Source organism: Diorhabda carinulata, chromosome 10, assembly GCF_026250575.1.
Source record: "Diorhabda carinulata isolate Delta chromosome 10, icDioCari1.1, whole genome shotgun sequence".
In the NCBI taxonomy this organism is placed as follows: Eukaryota; Metazoa; Arthropoda; class Insecta; order Coleoptera; family Chrysomelidae; genus Diorhabda; species Diorhabda carinulata.
The window spans coordinates 10983881-11007360 of NC_079469.1; the positions used below are offsets into that span (position 1 = coordinate 10983881).

Sequence of the window (23480 nt, forward strand, 5' to 3'; positions counted from 1 at the left end):
TAGTGACCAAATTAAAAAAGCAAAAATAAATGATGTATCAGGTGAAATAGAAACAGTATCTAACAGCAGTGTGTATATAAAAATCCTGCAACTTGTAGTGAAGATGGCATGGAGGAAATAGTAGTTAAAAAAATGACATTCCATTTAATTACTTACCCAATGTAAGCTTAAATCTCAGTAACTCTCCGTCAAGGCGACACTTCCTGTCCGAACTACGTCGATAACGCCTGGTGTACTTATTTTTGTTGGTAATAAATTCATTATTAAGTATATTTTTATCATTATTCAAATGTACAACATAACAGTATACATCTCGAAACAAACAATTTCGAGTATAAAATCAACGAATTTCTTATCAAACACCACAATATGTCACACTAAATAACTGACAAGCCTTCATTTCATTATGTCTGGGAAGATAAATAAACAACTTGTTGCGAATGACAGATACACTTAATATTTTTCTAGATAACTCTGTTGCAAGCTTAGGACATCTATACAGATTTGTACACTTCACAAACACAGCTGTCTGTGCTGGCATTTAGTGCATGGTGACTCTTTTTGTAACATCAATAATCTTATGTTTTAATAGATACACCTCGTATATCCAACTTAGAAAATCACTGTATTTGTTTTTTCTATTCCACTCGCCGAATACTTGAAATTGTGCCATAAGGATTCTATTCAAATTCAATATATCCCATCCAATGCCTTATATTTTAATCTAGCAAAAAAATCAAAACTGTTACATTATTGAAAAGATTGAAATTGTTCTTTTCATACACTAGTCCTTTCTATTTAATTTTTTTTTAGTGCGTTCAATAATTTTATTCAGAAAAGGTAATTCCATAATATGTAAAAAATGGCTGGTTCTAGGATTTTTAATTTACATTCATAATCAAAGAGAACCTCACTGTATAAGGTGAACATCACTTGTTACATAAGAATTACATCATTATCTGTAATCTCATGATTTATTTGTTGAAGCGTGAAAAATTTTATGCTTGGGATAAAACATCACAAATGTTGATGAATGATAGCAGCTTATGGGAGCACAATGGGAAATTAACTCACTTCCTTTTTGCTCTGAGACGTTTAAAAGTACTTTTCCGGTTAGAACGAATATACCTAAAATGTTGTAGAAATACAAGAATGAATAATTGTTTTAAATCTAACACGACCTTCGTACGTATTTTCAAAAAAATGAAACGAATTGGATTACAATGAACAAAGTAATGTCCTGTTATTGTGTAAAACCTTATATTTCTAATACTATCTAGTGACCCAACTAAAATTTTTATTCCCAAAATTTCGAGTTCATTTAAAACTTTGAGTAAATTATCAAAATAGGTCCATTTTAATGTAAGGGGGCCTCAACTTTTGAATTGCCGACATTTTCTTTAAAACCCTGATATTTATTTTTAACAAACCTTTGTTATGGTAATAAAAGCTAAATTATCATTGTACGAGAGTTGTTTGAAAAGTTTCCGACCTACTAAAGAAACAAGACATTTGTTTCCATTATCGTTTCTCTATTCAACATAGTCTACTTTTAAGACTATACACTTAGTCCAGCGATGCTTTAACCTTTTAAAGCTTTTCAAATAATAGTTGCCCTCTTTCTCTTCAAAATATTATGCGATGATGTCCTCCTTTGATGAAAATCCTTCTCCTGAAAGTAAAACTCTAAAGATAAAAACAAGAAAACGTCGTTGGGGACCAGATATAGTGAATACGCTGGGTGGTCAATCAATTCTAAGTGCAATTTGTGAATTTAGTCCTGGCAAGCACCGAAATGCGGTGAAGAATTCAATGACTACCACAAAAAACGCCCACCATCCCTTTTCCGAACGATAAAACCGTCTTGTAATCCACTTTCTAGGCTGTTTTTCGTTCTAAAAGTTGAGTGGTGGAATCCCAGTTTCATCTCCAATTATGAATAAATGCAAAAAATCCGACTTCTTTTGCTTAAACGACGTTAATTCGTGCGGTTCGATAAGAGATGGCGTCCAATATTCTGAACCTGCTTTGGAAAGCTACTGTTATTGTACGTCTTTTCAGTATATGTCATACATTTGAAGCGTTAACAACAATAATTTTATTTCACTCAAATATGTCGAACTTTGATCCTGAAAAAGTATTTTTGCGAGGGGCTCTTCTTCATTACTTTGATATGAAGAAAAATGCCTCCGAAGTCATTGTATTTTGGTGGTGGTTTCTGGTGAAGAAGCTCTAGCTGAGCGAACGTGCCAAAAGTGGTTTGCACGATTTAAAAGTGGTGATTTTGGCTTGGAAGACGATGAACGTTCTGGGAAGCCAAAAAAGTTTGAATATGATGAACTGGAAGCATTACTCGATGAAGATTGCTGCCAAACACAAGAAGAGCTCGCAGAACCTTAGGGTGTCACTCAATCAGCCATTTCAAACCGTTTAAAAGCAGCTGGATATATTCAAAAGCAAGGAAATTGGGTTCCATATGAACTCAAGCCGAAAGTCGAAAGGCGATTTTGCATGTCCGAAATGCTACTGCTGGAACGCCACAGAAGGAAGTCATTTTTGCATCGGATTGTTACTGGTGATGAGAAATGGATCCATTAAGACAACCCCAAGCGCAAAAAATCATATGTGAATTCCGGCCAACCAGCCAATTCAACGGCAAAACCGAGTTTCCATGGCGCGAAGGTAATGCTCTCTATTTGGTGGTATCAGAAAGGTGTGCTGTATTATGAGCTGCTAAATCCGGGTAAAACCATCAATGGAGAACGCTACCGAATACAATTAATCCGTCTAAAGACAGCAGTAGCCAAAAAACGCCCGGAATATGCGACCAGACACGAGGCATAATTTTCCATCACAACAACGCTCGGCCCCACGTTGTTATTCCGGTTAATAACTATTTGGAAAACAGTGGATGGGAAGTTTTACCTACCCGCCTTATAGCCCAGACCTTGCCCCTTCTGACTCCGGCCGATGCAGAACGCTCTCACTGGAAAACATCAGAGCAAGATATCAAAAATTGGCTTGATTCATTCTTGGCTGCCAAGCCGGCGCAGTTTTTTTGGGATGGGATCTCCAAATTGCCAGAAAGATAGGAAAAGGTCATAGCTTCAGCCGGGCAATACTTTGAATAATACTATTGTACATGTTTTTCTTAAATAAGCGTTCAAATTTTGAAAAAAGCCGCACGAATTAAGTTATAGACCACAATACATTCCCAATGGCTCGCAATTGCAAGGAGAGATTGTTTGACTAATTTGTATTCGTAGCAATATTTTTTTGTCAAATCCCAAAATGAAAGTACTATGTGCAATCTGTTCAAGAGAATTACTGTTTTATTTCTGTTTAGTTTTATTTACACATAACACTTTTCACTAAGTTTGTTAGGAAAATCTATATTTTGTCAGTTTTCATTTTAAAAATGATATTGTAATGATGTCTACTAATTTTCCTTGGTTTAATTGAAAATGTATATAAATATCATTTTATAAATAAAAGTGTCCCAATTCTAAGATGTTTTTTTATCGTGAATTCAGGAAACTGCGAAATTAGAGCTGGATGGAAATGAATAATAAAATAATGTAGATATTCCGCAATGTAAATTTAAATGAACCGCGTAAATAGATTAGTTCTGCCATGTACCATCGAGGGCACTGGCATCGAAAATCCATCATGTTGTTTCCACTGAATAACAACTTAGTTTGCAGATTCTTCATAGGGTATGTTCTGTGGCAAATACGTTGTTTCGATATGTCTATAGCCTCTCCTATCTCTCTAGCCTCAATCTGAAGGTTTTTCAGTACCATTTTATGAACCGATGATATCGCTAATTGTCATAGTTTTGATAATGATAATGCAGAGTTTCTGCACACAGTGTATAACTTCTCCCCTATTTGCGTATTGCCTCTCATAAACAAATATTTAATGGCAGCTGGTAAATTCATAACTTTTCTATTTTCTCACTTTCTTACTCTAAGTTATTTAGCTATATATTTTCAAACTCATATTGATAACAAGACACGCTTCAGGTTGGGGTCGAAAACTTTTCAGACAACCTTTGTAGATATCGTCGAAATTCTGCCCAATAAAACTATCAGACCTAACGTTATTTGACACGTCATACGTACTTATAATAGTGAAAAAATATTAAAGCGCGGTGCATATAGATTCGAAAAAGTTGTTATCATGTACAGTTTGGCAAATATAGGGGAGTGAATGTCGAGAAACGTGCGAGAGACACGAACGAAGTTGAAATAAGAAAGTATTCGGATGACAAAAAGGGTAATATGCGTAATAAGGGTAATAATAATTAGTACGGTAAATAACGCAGTGCTCTCCACTATCTAACAGACACAATAGAACTGAAAATAGTAGTAAAGTATACCTGCTTGAGGGACCGTACTAATCCCTACTACCATCATCTAGTAACGCGCATTGACGGGCGTGGCTATTTCATATTCATTCCTGTATTTGCCAAAGTGTAACTCAACTGATTCAAGTAATGTTTTTTGGATTTCTGTAATAACGATTTATAAATTAATTTGTTCAGCTATAATTGCTAAACCAGTTAATCCGACTTCATATTTTTTAATCGCGGAGCCTTTTAAATGCGAGGCCGTGGATAAGGGCCCACTTGGCCTACACGCCACTGATAAACTAACTCTCAGTTCGTTCAGTGCTTCAAAGCACAACTTTCGTTACTTTATGGTGATATTAGTTACTGAAATAGTGACGTTAGTGAATTTACGACGCAGTTTTAAGAATATTGTTATTTCATTACCTGCCATTTTCTGCTACGACTTCAGGAGGACACGTTTGCTTCATATTATTTGGCGACATATTAAAACAATAAGGATATGCATAATATCCCCAAGTTGCTTTGGGTCTTGATCTTTTTGCAATCAATAAAGTTTGTGCCATGAATATCTTAGCAGCATCCTCGAACCTTTGTGTCGCTTCTTTAATTAAGAGATTTTTGGTCCAAAAAGGATGTTTTTCTTTCTCTATAGCTATAGAAATTGATTTATACTCATCTAGTTTTCCAAAGTTCTGACGAAATATTGGCCTCCAGCTTTCGAAATCGATTATTCCAATACCTGTTACAAAATGTCGATCAATTTTTCATAAATTGAACCAAACATATGGAAATAATATTCTTATTCTGTGTAGAGGGTAACAAGCCGCAATTCACAAAATCTTGAGGTATAGAGGTAACAAGTCCCAGAACTGTTTTCTCGCAAATCCGTCAACATTTGGCAACGCTGCGTAAAAGATTCGATCTTGCGTCTAACCATTTGAATGTGTTTTATTGGTCAAGAAGGAGACAAGCCAAATGTAATTTAATATAGCGTCGACAAATTCAATAGGTGTTGAGCGTAAATTCCTCCAAAACAATAATAGTTCTGCTAGTTTTGTATCGGACTCCGGATCAGATGATAGTGTAAAGGATGAAGATTATGTGGAATCAAGTTAAGTTAGTGGGTCTAGCGAATAAAGTGATTTTACGGTATGTATAAAAAACATGTGGCTTATTCCCTTTTAAGCAAAATAGAGATAACTTTTTCAAGTAAATATTGGCTTATCATGACTTCCATGCCATTGCAGTCATTGCTTTTCGGCAAAGAAGAGACAGTTTTACCATTCTTTCTGGATTTGGGATTTGAGATTTGGGTACGACGAACAGAATGCGGCACTATATAGGCTACCTTAAGAAAAGATATTAGTACCACAAGAAGACAAAAAGACATATTTCCACTTGGACAGAAACTTTGTCATATTCTGTGGAGATAGATGGAGTTGATAGAATGATATGCAAGGAGGAATTCCTGTGTATTCATGGTCTTCAAAATTCATAGAAATGAATATATATTATTTGCAAACAGATTCGCAAGGGATTTGGGACTTCAAAAACGAGGTAAACATTATAAGCGCAAGAACCGATTAACTGAGGAAACAGTAAAAAGTGTGCATGATCATATTAAAGCAATAACTAACTATTATATTCCATGGTGTAGAGAACAAGGTATTTCATCACCTATCGAAAGATTTTCTGTCGCCTGTATAACATTTGGCTTAAACTGCCAAAGAGCGACACGTGTGAAACATGTGATCGGTATAAAACTTTACTTGAGTTAACTGAAAACGACGAAGCTAAACTAAGAGAATTTAAAGCTAATTCAGAATTACACAAACTAAGGTATGCAAGCTAACCTTGAAAATGAAGAACTGAAGAAGCCAAACAAGAAACTTGTTATTTCTTTTGAATTTCAAAAAGTTCTTCCAGTGCCGGATTTGATTATAGGAAAGGCGTTCTACTTTAGTAAGACCTGGATATACGATTTTGAAGTACATAACTGTAACACATGTGGAGAATTCATGATACACATAGCAGAACGTGGGTGCGCCGAAATAGCAAGTGTTATTTTCAAATATATCAAGCAGAAGAACTAATAATTTTTACTGACAACTGGACGGTAATTTGTTTATGGGTGCAGATGATACGTAAAAAAGAAAATTAAAGTCATTGAACGTCGCTTTCTTGTGCTGGAGAATACACCCTTACTAATAGATAGGGATTTTGCCGCTATTCACAAGCACCAAAAATATCTGAAACAAATATACTCACCAGAATAGTGGCATAACGAGAATCAAAAATAAAAAATCCGTTCGAAGTAATACCAATGACAGAGTCAGATTTTTATTGCTTTTAGATATTCTAAAAAAATATCTGAACAAAAAAAAAGAAAAGACACAAAAGAAAACCTAAATTTCAACAAAGTGCGGTATTTTCGATTTGAGATAGAGCATCCTAATACTAGGTTCATAAAACATTATCTGAATGAGCCTTTCAAGTCGGTAAATTTAGGAAAACGAGTTGTTCAACTGAAACATTTCTGACAACTGACTTTTTATCCCGTTCGACAGCATTCCCGTGTGACTTGACATGAAATTTATCCCGTTCGACAGCATTCCCGTGTGACTTGACATGAAACGTCAGTCACTATAAAACGAGGTATAACAAAAAAGAATCAGACTGGGAATAACAAAACGCAAATGACAGCTATGTAATTGACGTATAATGACAGATATGTAATGACGTATGGATGACAATTTGATATTTGTAAGAAATCAATAATAAAACTATTTCTATTAAATAAATAATTAACAATTATAATGTAATGATAGTGCCATTGCCCATTCGTAAAAAGTGAAGTGAACTATAAAACTCGGTATGGTTGAAAATTTGAGTTTTTAGGTGAAGTGAAGTTTAATTAATAATGCCGCGACCAAGACGATCGAATCTTTCCCGACAAAGCCGTGATGCAAGAAGAATACGAAATACTGCAAATGAAAGGACTGAAGAAGAAAATTAAAAAAAAAACTGCTTATTTATTGCCATTAAGGCGGAACAAACTTCGCCGGGTCAGCTAGTTTATAAATAAATTTGGTACCAATTACGATTTGAAATAACTCAAATATGTGACTTAGTGGCTTGTTACCCTCCCCTCAATTGTGATACGGCATGTTAAAGAATATTGCAATAATTAAATATGTACGAGGTTAATATTATAAATAAAAGATCCATCTAAATAGCAAAAATGTATGTAATTATTGAGTTCATCAACATAGCACCGATGTATAACTTGTGTTTCACTTTTACTGAGAGATGCAATACAAAGAACGGAGATCGTACTAGAATTATTTGCGATAGTAGTATATTACGAGGAAAACTTTTACCAAGTGTAATATTTTCTATAAAAAATCCTAAAAATAAGCAGGGCCGTCTTTCAAGACCAGGGTGCCCTGGAAGGGCATGTCATGTCATTTTTTCTCATGTCAACTCGTTTCTCTGATAAACTGTCACACTTTTATTTCTTGATCCGTTTTGTGTCTAATTGAAAGGAGTGTAGTATTATTATTGGCGATGGAGAGTAATACCGAAGAAAGTTCAAACTGCACACCAGAAGATGTTATTGAATCGGCAACTGCAGCGACTATGAATCTTGACCCCTGAGAAATCTAGGGAACAGTATTTGAAGGAATATAATTCTTTTATGGAGTGTTACTAGCTTACTTTGAAACTAAATCGAAAATGGGGAAGTCTTCAATACTTTGGTCGACTTATTCAAAAATAAAAGGCATCCTAATGGATGTTTCTGTTGCAAGCTCTAGACGATCATTATCTCATGCAGCAAGAAATTTTGATGTGAGCTTAGATATTATTTGTAATATCTTTCAAGTTGCTTTAATATTCGGAATCGCAGGAGCTCTGCGGAGGGACGAATGATATAAAATGAAGTGGAACGATATTAATATTTCAATTATCACAGTACCTGATACAAAAACTCATGTTCAACGTCGATTTACTGTTATTGGTGAATTATCTGACAATAGATTGAACTTGGTAAACATTTATAAAAAGTATAAAAACCAACTACCTACAAATGTCAAAATAGATTATTTCTTTTTGCAGTATAGAAATGGAAAATGCAAAACCCAAGTTGTACGTATTAATACCTTTTTAAAAATTTCCTCGCTTATCGCAACATATTTGAATTTACTTAATCCAAAAAACTACACTTGGCATAGATTTCGACGTTCTTCGGCGTCTCTATTAGTGGATTCCGGTGGTGATATAATTCAACTATAGAAGCACGGTGGGTGGAAATCCAACATAGTTGCGGAGGGTTACGTAGACGACTCAATAAAGTACTAATCCAACTATAAACGATGTTATTTCTTTGAACTCGTTAAATGTTACCAATGCAAGTACCAATAGTAATGTAACTTGTCACATTTTTCACTCACTTCACGGAATTGTCGGTCAAACCACCTTAATCGTGAAAAAAGTATTACTTTACACATTTTGCTTTTTTTTATTCAATTTCAGATATAAACTTTCTTCCATACGGAATATGAAAGTAACGCTGTTTGTGATTTCCAGAAATCAGCTGAATAACAACGTGGATTGTCTTGGTGGTTTGCGATACCTTTGCTCAACGTAATAAAGGGTAGTATAAAAAAAGAAGAGAGCTTACCTGAAAACGATTCATCCGGAATTAATTGATTTAGAATGTTCTCAAATATTTTCAAATGTCTTGTGAGATTTCCTTCTTGAGGTACGCCACCATTTCTTAATACAGTCTTTGTACCAGTTTTTAAAATAGCAGGAAAATCACCAGGGTCGTATAAAATATTAATAAATTTGCCTCTAAATCTGTCGTTGTCGTTTTGTACAATTCCATATTTTTCTGCCAACGCCGAAAAATTCAGTTTATGGGAATCACATTGAAAAGTTGGAATGTTCCAGTATGCGTTTATTTGCTTTTGCTTATTGCTTCTTATGATTACAGGATGCTCTAGATTAATATCTTTACTGAAATAGATAATTGCACAAATTGTTAGGTTGTAGTTAAGTGTTGCACGGCATATCCATATCTTTACGAAGAATGATACACTTGCCATTTTGAATTATATTGAATATAATCGATTAAGTCTTAGTCATTTAAGTATTAATGGAATCACGTAAGATAATAATTGATTTGTTTTAACGTTAGAACATATTATAGTGTTACTATATTCTTATCAAGAAATTCAGGAAGGAACTTGTATCTAACTTACGTAAATAAATACAGCTTCAAGGCTTCAGACTCCGATAGCTTCGTTTATTACAAACAGGATCTTTTGATATTAATACTAATCAAGTACATGAAAGGTGGTTCTTAAAAATAAATGTCAATAAAAAGGGACTTCAAGAATGTTCGTAAATTGTGATAATATTATAAATTTTTCTTACACACCTCAATTTAAATTTTTTGTATTGGTAATTTGTAATGTCTCATATGAAAGAATTTTCAAATCTTTATTCAACAATAAACCACCGATTTTTGGACGGTGGTACCTATTAACAAATAGTTGTTATTCATATGAATGTAAAAAGTAACGTTTTGTTTTGTGAGTGGACTTTTAACAGATTATACAAAGCATTTTATATCACTGTTATCGTGATACACGCTGGATTACCTTAGATATACTTTATCTATTTTTACTTGAATGTCCATAAAAAGTATCAAAGAATTTCAACCACAAATCTTATGTGCGGGTTTTAAATAAGCTATTATAGTACTCATTTGCAAGACAAAACTAGTGAATTTTACTAGTTTACATAGTTATAGTAACCCGGTAAGAAATAACGTATCATCAAGAAACACGCATCAAAAAAAGCAGCTGATAATTTCAAAGAAGCCGTATCATTATTTTCGTTGAATAATATCTTCTCAGGTTTCTATTGTTGGCTGTGGAGGTTCCCAGGGCTGTATTTAATACATCATTTTCACTTGTTTTTCAGATATTGTTACTCAATTTTAGTATTTTGCTTCTAACTATCTAAATTCATTGAGAATAATGACTTTTTGGCAACTTGGTGTGAGATATTGACGGAAAACTTCATTTGGATTACGTTTGGCGATATTCAAATATTCGCTTTATTTTTTAATGCGAGCGAGGTTTTGATTGGCATTAAGCAATCGCGGCACCCTCTTTGCAGATAGCTTTTTCATGTACAAGGCTGTGCCTTTTATCAACTATTGATGGAGAAGTTACAGTAAATCACCGATTTTTATTAATATGACATTTTTAAAAGCAGAATACCACTTAAAAATAATTTATTGGGATGCAGAATTTTCAGGATAATATTCAAGAAACTTTTATTCGGTTTCTTTAATTGTCTTGATTAACACTTGAGTACTTTTTTGTCCATATTAACAAAAAATATAGGTAGAAACACTAATCTATTTGCCAGATTTATATAAAATATTTACAGATCAGAAACATTGCGTAAAATATTAATATAATCACCGTAGGAAATGTGTGGTCAACCTCTTCCAACCGCACTTATAAAGGAAACAACAGCAGCACGAAAAATGATGAAATTCTATAATTTATGAGAAATACAAATTTTTCTGAAAATATTTAAGTGAAAAAAGAATCATTTGAAATACTGATTTCATCTACCAATATTGGTACGAGGGTGGTTCAAATATAGACGAGAATTTTTATTATCAAGTTTTTCTAGATAGTTTCCGTCATACTCGATCCAATTTCGCCACTCTTTCGGAAGTTTTTGGATGCCTTTTTCCTAAAAAGCCGGTCGGCTTGTCACGTAACCATTCGCACATGAAAGATTCTACCTCCGGAGTCCGACAAATGCCTCTTTCAATGAACCAAATAAATAATAGTCGTACGGCGACAAACAGGAACTATAAGAAGTGAACTGTTTCCCAACCCAATTCGCGAAAATGCGTACAAACTTCTCAGCGTGTGAATTTCTGCTCAAAATCTGGCCGAAATTTTGCGTTAATCGAGCCGTTAAAGAGTTAATTCCCAATGTTTTATCCATATCGCGTAATGCATTGCGTTGGTCTCCCAAAATGAGTTCTTCTACAGCGCTGACGTTTTCATAGGTAACACTTTCATACGGAATACCAGTCATACACTTAAATCTTGGAGAGGCACTCATTCCCATCAATTTCCGCGTATTTTTAACTATCTTATCCTAAAAACGAATAATGATGGGTTGTTCAACAGATACTGGTACATCTTTTTCGCTCATAGTTACGCGCTTCCTGCTATTATCTACACTTCCTAACACATCAGTCTAACATCCAGTGTAGCCACTTTCACGACAATAGATTTTTCACGCGATTATTCAAAAATTCCAGTTTACATTTGAACCATCTTGGTGCATCTAATATATTAGCGAAATAATTATTTCCTGGCTAATACCACCAAATATTGTGACGACCATCAACATCCCTAATGTCAGCTCAATTTAGTTTGAGACGCTTCAGGTTTCTAAATCGATTTATCAGAAAATAACAATCCCCATACTTCGATTTATTGTTCTACTTGTAATAATAATTTGTCTTCACATATTCCGATCGGTTGTTTCTTCCTTCAATCTTATAACTCATGCCCTGCATTAGTCTTTGTCTATTTCTAATCATTTCCATTTGGGTTTTCCACGACTTTGGTTCCTTCTGGTTGATATTATAGCATATCATACTACTTCTAGTCCTTGCCTCTACTTTTTTATTTTTGATCTTTAATTATTTTTACTGTATCATTTCCCTATTTATTTCTTCTAATACGTTTTGATTTCTTCTTCTCTTCCATACTATACAGTAATAGTTGGGGGTGAAGTCGTTTAATTTTAAGCATAGAAATATTTGGCAAAAATTTTGTGATGATTATAGCGATCCAATTTTGTTTCCTGCTTGTACCTTCTCAAAAATAAGCAATTTTTTAAGATTCACTGGTTTTATGGTACATTATCATAAATAGCTAGTTTTATAAGCGATCCCTATTAATTTGAACGATATAAAATATTTTATAATTTATAAAAGATATATGCAAAACATTAGGGCGTTGTTATCAATCGATAGGATGAAAAATATCTTTGTTCACATTAACTAATCATCATATTTTTATGTATTGATGTCTGTCGGATAAACGTTGATAGAAAAATTTGTCTTAAATCAGGTTCAAAAAGTTAAACTCCTCTCAAAAAAATATAGTCTAGTTATTGTGGTATTTATTATGTCAGTTCATTTCAGGATACGATATTGAGTGTGACTTTCCTACATTCAGTGCAGATTTTGTGTCTTCATATATCGAACAAATTTCATTTAAAATTTTTATAGAAATACTTTTAACTTTAAGGGGTTGACAAGGCAAACGTTTTATTCAGAAAGTTTGTATTCGTAATTACGTAGAGAATTTATTCCTTTCTTTAGGCTCTCACTGTATAATCAACTGAAAGCAATTTATATTTGAAATAATCTTATTTGAATGAATTTTGAAACAAATGTTATATATTATCTTACGTGATGTTATTAATTGTTTAACACTTGCACATTTCAACAACACAATTTCGACAAAAACGGGTAATACACTTGCGGTATTTCTTCCCTATTTCCTTTTACACCATACTTCATACTTCGACCACTAGTTCACGATCACGGGTCTTCCCTGTGGTTTTCTTTTTTTATCCGTTTAGTCGAGACCAGTATATTAGTTAAAGAAACATCGATCTGTTTATATTTTTAGGATATGGATGTTTGAGCGCCAATGCCACATTCTTGGCAACTAAAATTGGTGCAACGTAGGTACATCTTTATTTTCATTGTAAAATATAATATTCAAAAATGTATATAATTGAGAATAAGATGATTGTTTTTGAAATTTCAGAATTGGATTCAGTGCTTTTGCTACGAAAAATCTATCATTAAATAACTTATTTCAATTAAAGATTCATGGAAAGGTATTCAAAGAATTTTTATTTGATTTTCTCGACAAATTTATTCATTACGTAAACTTCTTTTAGTTGTTTGTCGTGTATATTTGTTTGTTTTATAGTAGTCATGGAGATGTCGATAAAAATCATTTTTGTAAAGCGATTAGTATATTTTTATTTTTTATATTGAGCACACTGTTTACATTACCACTACACCAACACTTACAATTATACTGTCCGATGCGCGTTTCGATAACCAAGTTATCATCTTCAGAGACTGAGGGTAAACTAAAATCTCTCAACTTGAACTACCTGTTATCTACTAAATTTTCTCACGAATGAATCTTCTCCTGCGAAACTTAATTCCACTTCCTTGGCGGAAATCTTCACATTTATTCCTTGGCTATTAAATTTTTAGAGTGGCCTGTAAGAATTTCAAAGCATCCAACCATTTATGGGATACATTTTTTAACAATTTTATATTATTAATATTAATTTCATTATTATAACAAGCAGCGCGATCGATTTTTCGGTCCATCCGTATTTTAAATGTGCTATGTGCTCTTTAAACCGGACATTAACGGATCTCTTAGTCTGTCCAATATACTTCCCGTCACAATCACCACAGCTAATTTTATGTGTACCATTCTTTTCAAAATTTGGTATTTTGTCCTTATTCTTAAATTTTGAAGCAATGATCCTGAACATTTGAAATGTTGTTGATGTTATTTATATCGTAAACATTGGAGAGATATACAAGAAATCAACAATTCTCGTACAGGAAGTGTTCTTCAACTAACTTAAAATAAAGTTTAGGAATATTATTAATTGCCTAAGCCGGTACTGCTATATTTTGTTTTTGATTCTAAATCTTTTATCGAGCAATATCGATCGGAGTGTTTGTTGATATGTATCTAAACACTAGGTGATATATCATTATAAAATCGTAAATATTTTTTATTTGTATGAAGATGTTATCATGAATGACGAAATAAAGAGCAATAATTGATTTCACAGACATAAAGGAAAATATAAAAAAAGAAAACACATTAAACGGAACGTGGAATTTGGTGTACTAATAGATAAGAGAAAATTGAACCGAAGTTCACCGTGATTTTCTGATTCCTGAGTTTTGGAGTACGATTCGTGAAAAAATCCTTGGGTTTTTATTGATATTTTCCTGGGAAAATGATATTTTTCAAGTAAAACAAAATTGTGTCCTGCCACGATTTACAGATTCCTGCCACTTCCACAGAACTAGATATAGTTTATACATATTCTTGGAAAAGGTCTTTTTTTTTGGAAACCTCAACACTGTTGCCTCAACAAACACCTAAAGACACGAGTCCTAGCAGATAATGCGGGTGCAGTTTTTGTTGCACAGAGGATGCAACCTCCATCCACATTCTTTCGAAGTGTGAAACACTAAGGAACTCCAGAGCACTACACCTGGGTGCGTATGAAATAGAAGTTGAAGATCTCTCGCAATTAGCCATCCCACATTCTAGACTTTTTAAATGGAGTGGGATTAATGGATCAGCTGTAAACACTGGGTTCTTCATTATCGCAGCAATTAAAGGTGGCAAAATAGATTCATTGGGTCGCAGAGACCCCAAATTTGTATATACATAGAAACCTCAAAAACTAATATTGAAATTTAGGAGATCTTTACGAATGTTCAATCGCGGCATGTCACACTTTTGTTATTTTCCCTTTCAGTACTCCGAAAGGCAGGAATACCTCCTGATCTGTACAGCACAGCCTTATTGAAAAAACATAAAATCAAATATTACGAACTTCTAAGCTACGACAAAATTTGTTTCTGATTAATATGAAAAACAAAATTAAGAGAATCATTCAGTATAATTCAGTTTACAGACATTAATAATTAGATATAGTTTCAATAATTACGAAATAATCTCAATCAAGTTTTTCCGCATCTATGGATTAATAGACGCGGCGAAATTATATGGTCATCCTATTGTTACAATCTGCAATCATTTATGAAGCTATTTAACATAAAGAAGACTAATATTAAAGCAGCAAATATGGCAAGACATTAATCAAATCCTAGCAGACATGTTGCGGAGTGATGTCAAGCACCGTCTTTTTTATCAAGAAGTGAATGGCACCCAGTGTAAGCTTAAGGGTTAATCTTTTATTATTATAAATTACCTTTTATCGTCTCATTAACCTTTATATCCTTTTACATATTCTTATTCATACATCTTTTGTATTTAACGACAAATTATAAAATCTTATGCAAAATCTTATCTTATATGCAAAAAATAGAACTTATCAATTAATGTCAAATAGTCATCGATTCATATCTGATGAATAAAATAGAAAAAAAATAATCAACATTATCTTTAGGGATAAAACTATTATTTAATTGATTCTATTTTCAATAAATTTTATGGAAAACTTATTATAAAAGGGTTGCTACTCAAGTTTTGAGATGGTCAGATGAAAACAAATGTTCATAATTGGATACAGCTTTTTTTTCCAAGTATTCTCCATTAAATCCGATACACTTTCCTATGCGTTTGAACCAATTGTCCATTCCGATTGAGGTACCTCCAAAACATGTGATTTGAACGTATCAACCGCTTCTTGAGGTGTAGAAAAACGTTGACTGTGCAATTTATCATCTGCGGGAATAAGAAGAAATCATTCGGTGACAAACAATGACTGTACCCATCAATTCGATGTTTTCACTGTTCAAAAAGGTATTTGTTTGAACTGAGCTCGCATAGTCGTGGTGGAGAATGTTTCGTCTTCTGCGATTGGCTTCCTTCATTTTTTTGGAACACTTCTAGCAAAAAAATGCTGGTGTACCATTCAGAATTGATAGTTCTGTTGGATTTGGCTGGTTTTGAAACATCAATTCAGTCTATTGTTGCTTAGTTACGGGTTCGTATACATAAAATCATGATGCATGGCCTGTAATGATATTATAGACTTCACTGCGATCAAATTTTTCCAGTATTTCTTTGTACCAATCGACACAAATTATGCGGTATCCAACACGAACAAATCTTTTTAACAGCTAAATGTTCATGTATATTGAATATATGCGAGTGAAACTAATGCCCATGTATGCCTCAATCTCCCGGTATGTCACATGGCGATCTTGCAATGTCAGTTTACGCAAAGCTTCGATTTTTTCTAGCTCAACAGCCGATTTTGGACGACCTTCATGTAATTCATCCTATAGAGAAGTGCGATCGAATTCGGGAAATCAGAGAAACACGGTAACTTGAGATGGTGTTTTATCACCAAAAATCGAAGCGAGCACACTGCTGTTGGTTTCATCCACATCGAAAATCATTGTACGAAAATATTGGAGACTGAAATAGCACTCGTATGACAACACTTCCTGACTATGTTCACCATTAAAAATGTCGAACTTTATGATGACAATGTCAGATTTGACATGCTATATCTACATTATTGATTTATTATTAGAACATTCTGTAATTATTCTTGAATGTTCATCGCAAACTGCTTTATCATATTTTTTACATAATTTTCACGTGTATCTTCACGGAATCTGTCTCTTGGGAAATACGACCTGACTCACTTGATGTTTTTTCTCTGGTTGTGAAATTTATTAATTTTCCAGCTCCAACTACAATCCGAATCGTCTAATTTCTCATGATATAAATATTTTGCGATTGTGGTTTAATCGATGTCGTACATAATTCCTCATTCAATTCCTTACTTTGCTGACTTTGATAGTATATAGGTTCCGGATGAATTCACTTTGGCGATTGTATGGGTAAACTTGCTCACCGTCCTACCTTTGTTAATTTCTAAAAATCGGATCACTTGACATTCAACATTATCCATATATTCTTGTCAATATTTTCTCTTTTATTTTCTTCACTTGTATTGATCAATCAATTGATGTTATTGTTACGAACAATTCTATCGAACATTTCATCTTTGAATGTTTCACTATTTGATAAAGTCTCTTCACATTTGCTAACTAGTATGACTAATCGTAGTTTAATGTTGAATTGTTGGTATTTTAAACCAGACATTGTTGTCTATAGCAATGAATGTTATTTATCTGTTGTGAAGATTTCCCACTAGTTGGAAATCTCTCAGTAGATTCATCATCATTCTCGACTGACTCAATATTATATAGAATGAAAAAATATTAAAATATCGTAATTATTTTTGAATATAGAAATGTAGGAAAAAATATTAGTACTAGATTCTTCACTATCCGAGACTCTTCGTCGTTACTATCCGAGGCATAATTCTCATTCTCCCAAATTTTCTCTCAATAACTCAAAGTAATATATATTTCTCTTTTCAAAAGTTAGTCTAAAATTATTATTTTCATACTTATAAAATAAGCGTTCGTAAAAATATAAAGTAAATCTAGTTCAAACTGCAAGCATTTTTATATAAATGTTAAAGTACCTGGAAAACTCAGTTGGTTTTATATTTTCTATTATTTATAAAAAACAGTTTAGAATTGATAAGATCGATTATGAAATTTAACTAATTTAAATATAAGGAAAACCCCGGATCTCATTTTATCCTTCCTACTTGGACTGTTGTGTCCTTATCACTTGTATTGATCAATCAATTGATTGATTTCCACATATCCATTGAATGACTTATATTCGAATTATTTACACTTGGCATCATGAGAATTTCCCAGATTGCGTAGAATTAAATTTCTCCATACTAATTGCTTTTTGTAAGAATTGTCTTCTTGTTATTGTAACCGAACAATTCTATCGAACATTTCATCTTTGAATGTTTCACTATTTGATAAAGTCTCTTCACATTTGCTAACAAGTATGACTAATCGTAGTTTAATGTTGAATTGTTGGTATTTTACCTGGAAAACTCAGTTGGTTTTATATTTTCTATTATTTATAAAAAACAGTTTAGAATTGATAAGATCGATTGTGAAATTTAACTAATTTAAATATAAGGAAAACCCCGGATCTCATTTTATCCTTCCTACTTGGACTGTTGTGTCCTTATCACTTGTATTGATCAATCAATTGATTGATTTCCACATATCCATTGAATGACTTATATTCGAATTATTTACACTTGGCATCATGAGAATTTCCCAGATTGCGTAGAATTAAATTTCTCCATACTAATTGCTTTTTGTAAGAATTGTCTTCTTGTTATTGTAACCGAACAATTCTATCGAACATTTCATCTTTGAATGTTTCACTATTTGATAAAGTCTCTTCACATTTGCTAACTAGTATGACTAATCGGAGTTTAATGTTGAATTGTTGGTATTTTACCTGGAAAACTCAGTTGGTTTTATATTTTCTATTATTTATAAAAAACAGTTTAGAATTGATAAGATCGATTGTGAAATTTAACTGATTCAAATATAAGGAAAACCCCGGATCTCATTTTATTCTTCCTACGTGGACAACAAAAACGGTGTGACAAGAGGGAAACTATAGGAACGCTTGATTCGCCACAATGTTGTAAATTTTATTGTTGTGTCCTTATATGGACTGGCGTTGCGTGCGACACGAGCGAAATGGGCGCCAATAATTCTTGAAACAATCAATTTCAGTAAAATCCCCAAAGAATAAAGATGAAAGAGGTTATTAACCTTTCAATTAATACGTTAATGTCAATACTTACAAACACATTAAATCAGTATTAATTTTTTTGGGGTATTTTTTAGTATTTTTTACAACGGCAGAGCTATTTTATATAAAAGTGTCTCAATGATTATTAGTAACAATAATAATTACACTTGAGTAATGCAGTTCAACAGTCCAATATGATATCATGGCACATTGAAATTTGACAAAAATATAATTATAACAATCATTGTGGCAAAAAAAATCAACAATTTAGTAAACACTTATTACGATGAATTCTTAGTTTACTAGTTTCACTATTTATAATGAATAGAAATTTATAGTGAATAGGCTTATAAATGATTTTAAAGATCTTAGTGTTTCTACTTGATTTGCTTGTCGGTTTTTTTGTCCCCCCCCCCAGAATCCATGGGACTGACTGAAGTTTCTTCAGCACAAGATTTTGGACGATCTATCCTACTTGCCTGGGGTCGTTCCGTAATTGTTTTAAAACTCGACATAACTTTGAGGGTTTTTTGGCAAAATAAAACGCCACGCTTGCCATTGCGTGTTATCGAGTGTGTATTTCAGCCGCTCCTAACATGGAGATACAGACGCTGTTTGAAGCCGCCCACTCTGGGTCAGACGCCTCACCGTTGGCGTTGGCATGGAAGATGGCTGATAGATGATGATGATGAGGCTTATAAATATTCAAGCAATTCATAGTGAATAGGCCTATAAATAGTGAAATTACTCTTCGCAATCCTCGACGTTACTATCTGAGGCATAATTCTTGATAGCCGAATTTTTTCTCTATAACTCATAGAAATATTTATTCTTCTTTTCAAATATCAACATGTTAAAGCTATTAATTTGATACTCATAAAATAAGCCTTCATAAAAGTGTAAAATAAATCTAGCAAATACAGGTATAACTGCAAATGTTTTCCTTGAAAACTCAGTTGGTTATAAATTCTCCACTATTTATAAAAAAATTGTGATTATTACAAATTTCAAGTCCTACACCAAGTCCTGTTTGAAACTGACGCATACTAAACAGCTGCAAAGAAATTTGTATTTTTTTCTAAGTTTGATATTGACTATTCGAAACGAGTATACTCCGTACAAAATGAACATAAACCATAAATGGTTACTAGATACAGCCCCCTTTACACATAAAACTTTACACTTATAAGTAAGATCATTGAATTATTCCCGCATTTCTAAACAATATTTCATAATATTATAGACTATAAGAGGGAATATTTATTGATCCACAGATCCCTAAACTTATAAAAGATTCCCAGTTTGAAAGTCAGTGAAAAAGATACTTGGAAGTTATTCAAAAAGATTGTCGGAGTGTTTTTGGGAAATAAAAATAGTGACAATTATGAAGACATTAAAAAATTTAGAATAGGAGTGAATATATCATTGAAGATTCATTTTCTGCATTTATATTTGAATTTTTTCACTGACAACTTAGGAAGTATGAGTTTGAACAGGGTGAGCATCTTCATCAATGTTTAAAGATATTTGCAAAACGCCATCAGCGAGTTTGGTTTTGAAAAATTTTAGGGGATTATTGTTAATCTATAACAGTTAGTGTGCACCAAAAAACTATAAATAGACCAAAATTTTTCATCCTTAATTATTTTTTTATTATTCATAGTAAGTTAACAAAGTTTTAAAAATAATGAAGACTTTCTAAAACCAGACAGGACAGTACATTTTTATTATTCTATCTGGTTAAGTATTATCCCAAAAAAAAATTAAACCATAACTTATGTGGAGAAACATATAAGTTTTTGTTATTGTACGAATCAAAGACTTAAAAATTGATTTTTCTTATCACGTCCAAGATTCGGAAGCTGTATTGTTGAATTGAAAATTGTTTAAAACGCGTTCTGATCTATTAGAATGCATAAAGGAAGGATTTCTTTCATTAAAAATGATTGACGTTTCCACCCGACTTTGGTATTCATGAAAACGTCAATATTTTTTAGTTATTTATTCAAATACTCCAAAAAATGAGAGCATTTACTCAAGAATATAAATATAGAGCAAGTCTTTAAAGTAAATAATTTAAGAAATTATATATAAACTCTACAAAATGAGATATACAATTATTATAAATGAATGAACATTTTGCTTGAAAATCTTACCCTTAAAGTTTTTTGGCAATATCTTCTTGACTAAATAATATATTGATGTTTTGAGTTAGTTTTAAAAAACTTATACTAACCTGTAAATAGAATCACCCTTATTGAACTGAACCAACAAAACTATAAAAAATATCACCTTCATCATAACAACGATTCTATCAACAACCAATCCACATTCATAGCCGCGTATTTTTTAGCACCCTGATAAATGTAACATTATTTATATACAAATAAAACAAGCAATTTATCAACAGTGAAGTCAAATAAATAATCTTATTCAAATTAGAGCATTTAATAAGTTCTAGTGAAAAAATTTACTACGGAAATTTATAAAACATGTGAGATACGACTTGGTTGTTTTTTTTTTATTTTTCTCATCGTACCTATTTTCTTTGTAGTATCAAGAACATCTAATTGAAGGTCGAGATGAGTCATATACAGGGACTTTCAGATATTCAAAAGCAACGCTACATGAAACAAGTTCTCCATTACAAATACATATTCTGTTGGACTTAACTTTTGCTAAAGAGCTGCTGTTACTAAATAAACTCTTTGATTAAGTTACAATCAAATATTGTATAACTGTAATGGGAGTAATATTTCCCATAAAAATAGAAAATTAAACCAAAAAAAAAAAATAAGAAATGAAACATATATAGTTTGGACACAAACATCAGCTCTCCGAAAACAGAATACAAAAAAAATGTTTAAATAAAAAATACCATGTAAAAATTATGAAAGGGGACTAAGAAAAAATGTATTGAAACTGTGAAAGAAACAACGAAGTCAAAGATGATAAAATTGGGAGAAATAAAAGATGAAACAAAAGATAGAAACACATGAAGGAAAAAGTATATGTCATAACAGCAATCCACCCCATGGAAATCTAGCCTGGATTAAATTAAATGCAAATACAGCAGAACTAAAACGAAACTGCTTATTTCAGCAGGTTTGATAAAAATAACATGGAAAAGGAATTTTAAAAAATGTGTAGAAACTATATATTTAATTTCATATATATTTTTTGTTATGAATTTTGGCGTGAGTTTTTGTTCTTAAAATATAAACAATAAACAATTCATCGTGTGTTCTGATATTGAGTGAATAGTTTTTGTGAATAATATAATGTAATAAAGGCACTTGTCTGTCTCTAACATTAACAGAACCGAGATACGTATATATTGCAAGGTTGTATGGGATACTTACATGTTTGAAATGCATTCGACATGTCGCAAAATGTGATTAGTAAACCCAATGATAGATTTCGGTAAACGTGTGAAGTTTCTACCATAAAACAATAAAGGTAATCAAATGAAATTTGATGATAGCTGCTGTGATATAAAGTGATATAAAGAATGTTTAATACTTGTCTACATAGTATGAGCTTGAGGGATCAATGGCTGAATAGAACAATTTAATAGTGATCCACGATGAGTGAGAATATGTAGACAACCTAGAGCTCGAATGCAGTCGAATTGAGGCCAAAAAATTTATCCTTACAGAGTTCGAGACATCAAATTCGAGTTGGGTTTAGATGGTGTCACGAAGTTGTGTCTATGTAATGTCACTATGGTTTTACATATCTAAATGATAATCGAAGCAATTTAAATTCATCATACAAGATTGCCAATGAGATTACCAAATCTTAATCCCATTGAACATATTTGGGAAGGTCTTCAACGGAAAACCCTTGATGAGGCATTCTGCCTGAGATTTGTATCAATTATAACAGCAGGTCATAACAGTTTAAGAAGTTTGTCTAGATATATAACAGCAATTATAAACATTTACGCTCTTTATGTCGACTTAGAATATATAACAAGAAAGAGGAATACAGGAAATGGGGTCTGGAAGTAAATTAGAAATAAGTCGTTGTACAAAATTCAAATACCTAAGCATGATCATCACTAATGATGGAAGATTAGATGAAGCAATCGCACAAAGAAATAACCAAGGAAGACAAGAAATAAGACAGCTAAATAGTGTATTGTGGGACAAACAAATATCCAAGAAAAACAAATATCGAATATACAATAGCATAATAAAAAGTATAACAACATATAGTAGCTAAGACTGGCCTCTAAACAAAAAAACAGTAAAAATGCTTGAAGCCACAGAAATGGGTTATTGAAGACGCGCGGCAGGAATCTCAAGAAAAAATAAGAAACGAGAGAATCGGGGAGATCATGTGCAGCATACGATTACAGAAGACATTAGGGGGAATCAGTTTAGATGGTACGGACATGTCCAAAGAATGCCTGAAGACAGCAAACCCAAACAAATTTTAAATTGGACATCACGAGGAAGAAAAAAGAGAGGAAGACCAAGATTAAGTTGGAGGGAGGGTATCGAGAAGGATATTCGAGAAAGAGGATTGGAAGAAGATCGAGAAAGATGGAAATTGAGAATCGGAAGACGGCGAAGAACGTTTTAACCCGTGTT

General features: G+C 32.7%; 1 protein-coding gene across 17 annotated transcripts in view; it reads right to left on the reverse strand.

The window, feature by feature from the left end:
• The window catches only part of LOC130898430 (hyaluronidase-like), a 25679-nt gene extending 4488 nt beyond the window's left edge, over positions 1–21191 (reverse strand). The window contains exons 1-4 of one of the 17 annotated variants that reach the window (XM_057807731.1): positions 21119–21191; positions 9036–9373; positions 4778–5093; positions 1075–1128 (exon numbers count right to left, since the gene is read on the reverse strand). In XM_057807731.1, coding sequence (XP_057663714.1) covers positions 1075–1128; positions 4778–5093; positions 9036–9373; positions 21119–21183 — 773 coding nt within the window. In that variant the 5' untranslated portion in view covers positions 21184–21191. Of the gene's footprint in view, positions 1–1074; positions 1129–4777; positions 5094–9035; positions 9614–12881; positions 13114–21118 lie in introns of those variants that run through there. The other 16 variants (XM_057807727.1, XM_057807725.1, XM_057807730.1 and 13 more) reach the window with 16 other exon arrangements.
• Positions 21192–23480: the final 2289 nt, after the last annotated feature.